This window comes from Glycine soja, chromosome 16 (genome assembly GCF_004193775.1).
Source record: "Glycine soja cultivar W05 chromosome 16, ASM419377v2, whole genome shotgun sequence".
In the NCBI taxonomy this organism is placed as follows: Eukaryota; Viridiplantae; Streptophyta; class Magnoliopsida; order Fabales; family Fabaceae; genus Glycine; species Glycine soja.
Genome location: NC_041017.1, coordinates 4,772,263 through 4,783,348, shown reverse-complemented (window position 1 = coordinate 4,783,348; position 11,086 = coordinate 4,772,263). Strand labels below are relative to the sequence as shown.

Here is an 11,086-nt window from a genome sequence, read left to right as displayed (position 1 = left end):
AAAATTAATAATGTTAAAATTTCTGTTGAGGAGGAATGAAGTTGAGGTTAGGAGACCCACAAAATTGGGTGCTCAAAACCAGAATGGGGTAGCATGCAGTATCATAACGCATGACGAATGCATGGTGGTCCTGCATTTATGAGAGTCGATGATTAAACAGTTGAATTGGATAGATCTCATACTGTTCCAAAGGGAGAAAAAAAAAATGAAACACAACAACACCTCATCCCCAACAAATTAATGCAAATGCAAATGGAAATGGATGGATGCTAGTTTAGTTTCAAACATTGAAAAGTAAAAAGGTGTGATTGAATGAGGGAAATGGATGGATAGAATGAGGGACAACAGAGGACCACACATATGGTCTGGTGATGTCACCCACTTAGTCCTTCTTCTATCTTAAAAGGAAAAAAAAGTGTAAAAAAACAAACCCACTATTGCATATCTTTGCTCCTCATTTCAGCTGGTCCATGTTTGGAATTACAGAATGAATAAGGCTTAATCCTTCTATTATATCTTTTTTTTTTTTTTTATATATATCCTCCTTCTTTTCATGATAGGTTTTAAATATGTTTTATATTTTTAAGACAATAAATATTTTTACTTTTCATTCTATACTTATCACAAAAAGTTAGTAAAATCTTTTTTAAGATGATATAATAAGATGATTTAATATTATTCAAAATAAATATTAACATGCTTACATGCATCAATTAGGAAAGAAAACAAGGAAAGCTGGAAAACAATAAGCTTAGTCAAAAATTGTTTTAAAAATGAGAATGCTATAATTTTCACACAAATATTAGACATTAACTTTTATACATTCTTAGTGCAAAAGTTTTTACACCCAATCATTTAGACATTATTTTATGTATGACTTGTACATAGGAGTGTATAAAAAACTAAACCGATCCAAGTTATAAAAATCAAATCGTTTTGAGAAAAAGTCCGAACCTTTTTATAAAAATGGTTTGAATCGTTTTTTTTTTAAAATTGAATCATATATGAGTGTGAAATAGATGAAAGAACTGAAATAACCAATTCCAACTCAAAAAAATTGAATTGTTATGAAAAAAAATAAGAATCTACTTTATAAAATTATTTCATTTTATATTTAAAAATATAAACCATGCACAGTCCTACTTTTGAATTAGTTATTGTATAAGTTAATAAACTTAACATAATAACATTTTTTGATTAATTGACGTGTAAAAAATTCTTTACACAACTAACACATACACTATTTTCTCTAAATATTATATTTGAACTTTTTAATGGAGATGCCAAATTGATATGTACATGTGGAAATGTTTTTTGACATATTATAATTGTTCAAAGTAGCTATGTAGTAGTAATAATGCAATGTTTAAAATGAATAAGTTGATCTTGTGAGAAAAGCTCCATCTACATAAGCTTACCATTATAAACCTAACCACATGGTGCCCATTTGTTTTTCAGTGCTTTGTAACTTAGTGGAGGTTAAGAAGTTCCAATTGCTCTGGACTGTACGATGTTTATTCTTCATGGTCAAACTGTGAACAGAAAACAGAAACAGAAAGGTAAATGGTCCACACAAAGTCCTAAAAATCTGTAACCAAAACACATCCAATGGGCTTGAGGTGGACTTTTACCGAATTTCTCTTTAAGAGTAACATGGGTAGGCCCACTTCAAAAACCACGGGTTAAAATAAAACATGTAGTCAAAAGCTGCTATCCTTGGTACCATAAAAAAGAAGAAGAAAGAAAGCTACTAGCAAGTATATTATGGACCACGAAATTCATTTTTTTTCAAGACGAATATTACTGTCTCGAACTAGTAGCATGTGACATTATTTATGTAAACCAAATTTGTGGTGAAAAAATAATCATAATGTTTGTGTAAATTATTGTTAAGACATTTATATAACATTATGTATGAACAAAAATGTTGAAACGTTGTAAACGGGAAAAACAAGGTTGTGATATTGCCCAAAATATTACATTATTATTATTATTATTGGTTGGATTATTAAATCTAAAGTATTTTTGAATGACCTAAAAAAATGTTTTTAAAAAGCCTTTGTTTGACTTATTTACTGAATGCGTTGGTATAACTTAAATTTGACGTGAGTTAGGTTGCATACCTCCAATGAGTAGTCTAATTTATTTTCTCTCCTATTATGAAATAATCCAATATAGTATAAGACAAAAAGGATGAACATAGGTCATGTTTGGTTCAATTTTGTTAGGCTTAAACACTACTTTTAAATAAAACTTAAAATAAGAGTTTTAAATGTAAATTAAAAATTGCAAGACAGTTTTCTTCTTCTTAACTTAAAAGAGATGACACAATAAAAGTGAGGTGAGAGAGACAACAAAACAAATAGAGAGAGAAAGAACCAAGAGGAGATTGAGGATGAGAGAGAGAGAGCTATATAGAAGAGAAACTAACCTTCTTTAAAAGTTTATTCAACTGTCTCTTTTTACAAAACTTTTTTTTTAGGTTTAAAAAGTTACTACAAAATTAAAACCCAAAATAAACATCTTTAGAAATAAATTAGAAACTAATTAACAATTTTCATTTCTTAGTTTAAAAGAGATGACTCAAGAAAGAGTGGGGAACAAAACAAGGAGGGAGAGAGAGAGATAGATAGAGAGGAACAAAATGAAGGTTACCTTTTCCCTCCTCTATTGTTCTGTCTATCTTCTTTCCATCATAATAAACATACCACAAAAGCTCCTTCATCTTCATTTTTTAACAAAGCTATTTTTTAAAAAGTTATTTTAAAACAAAAACTCAAAATATGAGTTTTGAAAATGAAGTAAGAATTGCTTGAGAGGTTTCATTTTTCTTAACTAAAAAAGAGATAGACAAGAGTAAGACGAGAGAGATGATAAAACGAGGAAAAAAAGAGAGAGAGAACGAGAGCGAGGAGAGAATAAAATAGATTTTTTCTAAAAATTTCTTCGCCTACTATTTTTTTTTTAAAAAAAGCTAATTGTTTTTTTTTATTTTCTAAAATTAAGCTACTAAATTTTTTAAGAACTTTTCGGAATATGTATTTGGTTCAAATTATCCTTTTAAAGATTTTTCTTTAAAGAATCAAACATTACCATAATAGGAAATCTTCAAAGCAGTTATCATATTCACAAATAATGAGTACGTATACAAACCAATTATAAAGTGGCAATGAACATGATGAAGAATCGCACAAATACTCCACGCCGGAAACTGAAATATTATTGAGGAAGTCAACACTCACCTTGCATTTTATCCATGAGTAAAAAGTAGTTTGTGTACCAAAACTTGTTCCAATGTTTATGTACAGCAGGTGCAGGTGGTGCATCTAAGGTTATTCATGAATCCGAGTTATTCATTTCTAATCTCAAATTGATCCAAATCAATTCAAATAATTTTTGTGCATAGATCAAATCTAATCTAAATCATACAAATTTCTTGAATTTTGAATTGAATCACGAATTTTAACATTTGAATTCGTTGATCAAACCTATTAATTAAGAGTGAAAATATTTCTTGTTTTTTCAATTCTCATGATTTCATTCAATTACTTTCACAAAATTAGAATTCCAACTTACATTTTTTTTATCACACCTCAATCATGTAGAAACTTGAAAACACATTGAAATAGTGCCACAAAAATTAGTAAAAACTTTAGCTTATAAAAAAAATTAGGTTTTAAATGCGTTAACAGATAATTTTTTTATTTAGTAATCCAACCCAATATAAATCGTTTACAATTATATTAATTTGTGTTGGATTTTAATTTTTTCTTTGAAAATCAATTTAAATCAACCCGTTTAAATTTAAATGGATTAAATCGCGAAACTCAATCCAAAGCCACCAGTGCACACCCCTGGTGCATCCCCTGTAGATATTTGAGAATCGGTCCCACTCTTTATTCAGACACAATTTTGAGTGAATGTAACCCAGACTTAACGAATTAAAACATTCTGAATTTCATAAAAGGTTAGGTGAAGCAAGGGATGATCGATTCCATTCAAGAGCGTTAAAAATATTACAATTATTTTGATTGTTTTATATCACAGAAATTATAAATAAAACGAGTATTTATTAGACGTAACAAACTTTCGGCCACGTAAAGCATAACTACCGCAGTCAAAATAGAATAAATTAAGCGGAAAGGTATCTTCACTTTAGATAAAGCCAAGGTAATCGTCATGCATTGAAATTTCGTAAAAACGTTGTTGTAAGATACTAACAATCTTAGAAAACGCAGAATCGACTTTCTTTTTAACTTATTGTATAGTATTAGTACCTACCCAATCCTTAGCAAAATAGCATTGCTTTGCTACTAAAATATATAGATTAAGGAAAGTCTTCTAAAATGAGTTCAACGCAGGTTTTGTCTTGTGTGCATACTAGATGTCATATATATTGAGAACACCCAACTCTTGTAAGACCAAACCCGTCAATGGAATGAAAAGAAATATTTCCTTCTAACAATGGGGAATCCGAATAATTAACCACACCCACCTCTTTTCATAAACTCAAACCTTCTGTACGGTCCACAGGGTCTAGAGACCTACGATAATATACAACAGCATTAAAACAATAAAACAAGGTCAACCTGGTGCTAAGAGGCTGGGTTGGACCAATTATTGATCTATTGTTAGGTTGCCTTACCTTGTATATGCAAGAGGCTCATTCTACAAACCTATGACATTAGTTCCACAGCAACAACTCTAGCGTTCAAGTCACATATAAACGCGTGCGTGCGTGAGAGAGAGAGGATCACTTGACATCAAATATCAAATTTTTGTACGTACACCACTTAATAACTTTCTTTACTTTTAACTCAACAGTTAGTTTGATTAATTTCACATTTTACAGTTATGGATTTAGTATAAGTTCTTTTTATCGGTAAAAGTAGTATACGTATAAAGTTTGACACTTGATATCAATTGATCATGTGTGTATGTGTGTGTGACTGTGTGTATATAACCTTTTGGAGAAAAGAAGTGGAATCTACTAATACAGTTTACTAGCCGTTAACCAATTGGTAGATTCAACTCACTTTCTCTAAAAGATTGTGTTATACTTCAATTCATTTACAAATATCTTAGGGACTCATAAGAGTCTTAGCATCATTGGGACTTTAGAAGATAAAATGAAGTTTGAGAACTTCATTTTCATCTTCTATAATCCAAAAGTTGATAGTAAGGTGTTCAAAAAGGAGGAAAAATACTCAAAAGGCTCACTCATGGTAGCTTAATGCTGCTAAAGTTTATTTACATTGAAGTAGTTAAAACATGGCACATTTTCATCACTGGAGAGAAGAAAGAACAAAATTTCATGATAGAGAAAAGATTGGTGTAATTTAAGTATCTCTAAGAAGTATAATTTACACCAATGAATGAAGGTTACTAGTCACCAGAAACAGTAGAAAAACCAAACATGCAGAAACTGCTTAGCGACTAAGTATATCTCACTATCATCAGCAACAAGGGCAAAAATAAGTATATTATTATATTCTCATCCTATAGATAAAAAAGGTAAATGCAACCAATAGTAAAAAAGTCTAGACTCTATTATATTCTACTCAGATGCCCCCTGCACAAAATGATGAATCTGATAGAAACCAAAAAAAGAAAAAGCTCACATAATTCAAATCATTAAATGGAAGCTCTCGGTGCAACAATAAACTAGATACCCATTTGTCCTCATGAAAGTTAATGCACTTCAAAGATCATTTCCTTCTTTAATTTATATATATATATATATATATATATATATATATATATATATATATATATATATATATATATATATTTTATTTTTTTTTTAAAAAAAGCTTCTATAACAAGAACTATTATTTTGAAAAATGTTGTGTTTGTACTCTGAGGGTGAAGCTTGGTGTAACAAGGTTAATACATTATGGCCATGAATGTCATTGGTTCTAGTTGTGGAAATAGCCACTCTGCTAATGGGAGTAAGGGTGCATAAATTTAACCCTTCAAAGACCTGGCAATGATGGGAGTCGGGTGTGCCATGCAATAGGGTATAGTTTTTTTCTCCTATGTCTATTTTTACTTTCTAAGAGAAGCACCAATTTTACACTTATCTTTATAATCTGCTTCTGATGATGCCACTATAGAGTGCCTATATATTTTTGGCTCCTTCAAGAAATAAAAATAAGTGCTTTTTCAAGTGCTTTTTTCTTAACTGAAAAAGAAACTTTTGTTGATAGCACAACATAGCCCATCAGGCATCCTTCAATCATCTGATCAAATGTAAATTTGATAAACAAGTTATATAAAAGTTAAGCTAACAAAAACTTCTACTTGTTTTATATAACTTAAAAATTTGAAGGGGATATAATTGATTGTTGCTTATTATGAACTTAGGCCACTAATTGCAGATTATTCAACAATCAGTTTTTCCAAGCACAGTGTAATCAGCAATATGTTCAGTTTCATAATTAAAAAATATTTATATCAATAAACATTGTCTTTAATGAACAAAATAAGAATTATTTTGCAGAAAATTTGTTGCAAAGGGGCCAAACTTTGACTAGTTACCCGTGAGAATTGATTTAAAAGTTAATCATATAGCACCATCAAAATAAATTGTGTAAATTATACAATAACAATAAAGTGAATAAACCATCAAAAGGTGTTGTTGAAGTTCTCTTACACTCATTTTTGGAAATATATGTCAAAGTCAAATGATAAATTCTCCTTACATACAATAGATCATACAATTGATTGAAGCGTCACAGAAAAGGGAAGAGAAAGAAATATATGTGAAATTCAAATGATAAATTCTCCTTGCAAACAATAGATCATACAATTGATTCAAGTGTCAAAGAAAAGGGACGAGAAATGATGAATATACAAACAATAGAGCTTCAGAGAAGAAACCAAGGCAGAACTTTCTTCTAGAAATTTAGTCTTTAGAAACATATCTAGTTATGAAAATTCATTAGATAAGAACTAAACTCAACACAGTGGAAGGGGAGGATTTTGGATTTCACTCAACCTGACCTTGTCTCACACCTTTGGCCCCTATGTCACCAAATTCTCTGCAAAATAGTTCAAGACACAAACATCTAAACCCTAGTTGACAATGAATCTACTATAATCCACGCACTACGTGCCATACCCCTCAAATGAATACTTTAAATTAATTTTTACAGTAGAAAATCACAATGTTAAAAATTAGTCCACCATCTCATCTAACTCAAAGACATGTTAACTAACTATCAGTATTAAACTAGTGAAGACCAGTTACAATTTAAAAAAGATACAACTAAGTATGAATAAGATCTACATATTTCTAACACAATGTTGGGGTCTACAACAATTTATAAAACTTCAAGAATTAATGACGTCACCCATAAAAAGTAGTCACCTTGTCCTATTAAAGTCAACATTAAAGATGGGGCAAGCCATCTTAACATCAACCGTTTCATCATTCCCGGAATCAGGTGAAATCAGTTGTTCAGTTTCTAGTATATATGCTATGCCATGTTGAGGTACATAATCAAATACATATCACTCAGCAAAATCTCTAAAACTTAGACAATACTCAATGGCCATAATTTCCGATAACAATTTCTCGCAGTTTAGTTTTCATATCAATTACCTCAAATCTAAACATCATTATCGCTAACCATACACTACTACCTACCAAGCAAGCACAAGAAAATAAAAAAAAAATACTATCTTGCACTTGCACAATTCGATCCGAGAAGTATCTCGAAACAAGAAAAAACCGCATTGAGCTCAAAGAAAACTAAAAACTAAAAACATTTCTTTCTTTTTCGAAGTCAACAACAGAACTAATCCATTTCTATTTCCCTCCAAAACCCTCACTAACCTCTGCAGAAATCAAGCATCGCTGTCGTCACTGTCGCTATCGTCATCGCTGATGCCCGCAGCGGAAGCGGCGGCGGCAGCATTCCCCGAGTCACCGTCAATGCGAACTCCGGAACTCGCCGTCCGGCCGCGAGTCCTGGACGGCAGAATGTTATTCAAATCGACCTCCATGAGTGGGTCGTCGGAGAAATCGCTTCCGTCGTCATCACTATCACTACCATCATCTGAATCGTCATCGTCGTCGTCGTCTTCTTCTTCTTCTAGTATCATTTTCCCTTTGCCCTTGTCGTCACGCATAATCCCCTTCCCCTTTCGGTCCTCTTCCCTTTCGTCGTTCTCGCCTTCATGGTCGTTTTGGAGGTCTTTGTCGTCGTTTTCTTTGAGGTCGAGCTTGGGGATTTTGGAAGGGAGGTCTTGGAGGTCGAGATCGGACTTGCGCTTGGAGGAGGGCAATGTGGGTTCTTGGGGTGGGTCGTTGTGTTCAGCCATGAATGTGATTTCGTGAATTGAAGAAATTAGGGTTTGGGGGGAGAAGAGGAAGAAGAAGAAGAAGAAGAAGAATTAATACCGGCGGCAACAGTCTCTCGAGTCTCAGGCACACTGTCACACACACCGAATGGCTCGCCTTAGCACAAAACCCAAAATGCGGAACCTAACTATTTCTTACACTTTAAGTTAGTTCAAAAAAATAGGTTTAAATTTTTTTCAAAACGTATTTGACAAATATTGATCCGAAAACTATCATCATATTCCAGGTGAATATTTTTTTTGTCAAATTTATTTGATATTTAAAAGATTAATCATGACTTGAACTTGAATTACTTGGTTAAAGGTCCTTTTGGAGTGATTATGAGTTTTTGGGTTTCAAATATAATTTTAAAAATAAATCGTGTTTCATAATAATGAAGTTTAAATAATTTTTAAATGATTTTTGAAATATTTTTATACTCATTTTAAAAAATAATAATAAAATGTTATATGAAATTAATTTTGTTACTATATCACCTTTTTAATGATTATTGTCATCATAATTATTATTGTTATCGTCATAACTGGTTGTCGTCGTTATCATCTCATTTTAAAAATTATTTTTATGATTGTAAATAAACATAGATTAATTTTTATTTTTAAAATCTTTAAAATAATCAAGATTGTTCAATATGCTAATAACTTTTTTTTTTATCTATAACAAACTGACCAATGTCTTATTACATTTTATTAGAATTGATTAGATATATCAAGTTTGATTAAATTTGTTGGGATTTTATGTTAAGTTTGATTTAGTTTTTAATTGAAATCCGAATTTAGGATATATTGCAATTCCTAATTTTTCATGAATAGAAAATTGATGGATTATTGATATAAAAAAAGTGAGAATAATTCTTTGTTGTTCTTGAGAACTAATAAGCTTACCAAATACTAAAGATCTATGTGGTGCTTAAAATAACTAACTAATCTTTTTTTTATAAAAAAAAAAAAAACTAACTAATCAATCATATCATTCATAGTTGCATGATTATAGCGTCTTCACCTTCTTAGATTTTGTATTAATTATGATACATGAAAGATTATGCGGATCATACCAAGTTTATGTCCCTCATAGGAAATTTGAATGTAGTATTCCATAACATATTCGAATCTCACTCTCATTGGAATTATATATATATATATATATATATATATATATATATATATATATATATAAAGTTTTTTCATACACATAGGCTTTATTAAAGACCAACAAAGCTTGATTATTCTTTGCCTAGTTTTATTATTTCTCTTTTGCAGGAACGTGAGGATATTTTTCCGCAATAAGGAGCACAAAAATGGATATGTAGTTTCTTTTGTATGATCAAATACTCCAATTTATCTGACTATATATTCAAACAATCTTCATACTAAATGCATTTGTCATCTTTTCATAAGAAAAAATGATCTTTATCTTTTGTTTTCAACATTCTAGAATAGATTGGTTCTGTGAGCTAAAGTGGAATTAGCTATGAAAAAAATGTAGAAAATTACTTTCCAAATATGATTGTGTTTATACTTCAATTTTTCTATATCAATTATGGCTATAATTCAACTAGCGGGTTTTTTTTTTAAGTAGCACTGCAACTATACTATCTCCCTAATATATAATATTTCAAACAAATGTTAGAACAAATCTCTTTTAACCTGTGATATTACAAACTACAAAGAAACACAGGTTATTAATAAAATGCGGAAATTACAGATCAAATCATACCTCCAGCCATTCCTATGAAGAGTTTCTTGTTTTGGTTCTTCCAAGCTCTCTCTCTTTCTACTCTCTAGATGGTGTATAAGACTGAATTCGAAGGGATGAGCTCAGGGACCAAATTCATGTGCTTATATAGGCATTCTACCATCAAGAATGCATTTACCAGCCATTACCACTCATTATTGGCTGTTACAATTCATTATTGGCCATTATCATCCATTAACAGCCATTCAATTTGACTTTCAAAACTGATGAGCGTTACAAAATTTCAAAATGTTATGACCATGAATTATTACATTCTCCCACTTGGTCCAAACATTTTGACTTAATGCTCAATCTTCTTAAGAAATGAATATATGAATCATAGTGATAGTTCCTCTTATAACGAGTAATATCATCTATGTATTACAATATACTCAATTTCCCAAGCAGTATACTTAAAGTGGTAATAAAACTTCATGAATAAACCCAATGTTTATTCTTGGTCCAAAACATAATTTTTCTCAAATAAATCAATGTGCACCAAAATATGAGAAAATATCATAATATAAAAGTTTCAATTTTTACATATATGTATACAATCATAAATTGGAACCAAGTCCCATTCTTTCTACATGATCCTTAAATTTAAACGGTGGCATGCCTTTAGTTAAAGGATCAGCGATCATCAACTCAGTGCTTATATGCTCAATGACCACTTTCTTGTCTTTTACTCTTTCTCTAATGGCTAAGTACTTAATGTCGATGTGCTTACTTCGACTTCCACTTTTGTTATTCTTAGCCATAAAGACAGCAGCTGAGTTATCGCAAAAAATTCTTAAAGGCCTTGAAATAGTATCAATTATCTTCAGCCCAGAAATGAAACTTTTAAGCCATACACCATGTGATGTAGCCTCAAAACAAGAGACAAACTCAGCTTCCATGGTAGAAGTAGCAGTCAAAGACTGCTTAACACTCCTCCATGAAATAGCTCCACCAGCCATCATGAAAATGTACCCAGATGTTGAT

General features: G+C 30.9%; 1 protein-coding gene across 1 annotated transcript; it reads right to left on the bottom strand.

Annotated features, from left to right (window-relative positions):
- Positions 1–6,740: 6,740 nt before the first annotated feature.
- On the bottom strand, positions 6,741–8,503 carry LOC114390103 (histone H2A.Z-specific chaperone CHZ1-like). Its single transcript, XM_028350788.1, has 2 exons — positions 7,841–8,503; positions 6,741–7,043 (listed from the first exon to the last, which is right to left on the bottom strand). The coding sequence occupies exon 1, from the start codon at positions 8,326–8,328 to the stop codon at positions 7,852–7,854; it is 477 nt and encodes a 158-aa protein (XP_028206589.1). The 5' UTR covers positions 8,329–8,503; the 3' UTR covers positions 6,741–7,043; positions 7,841–7,851.
- Positions 8,504–11,086: the final 2,583 nt, after the last annotated feature.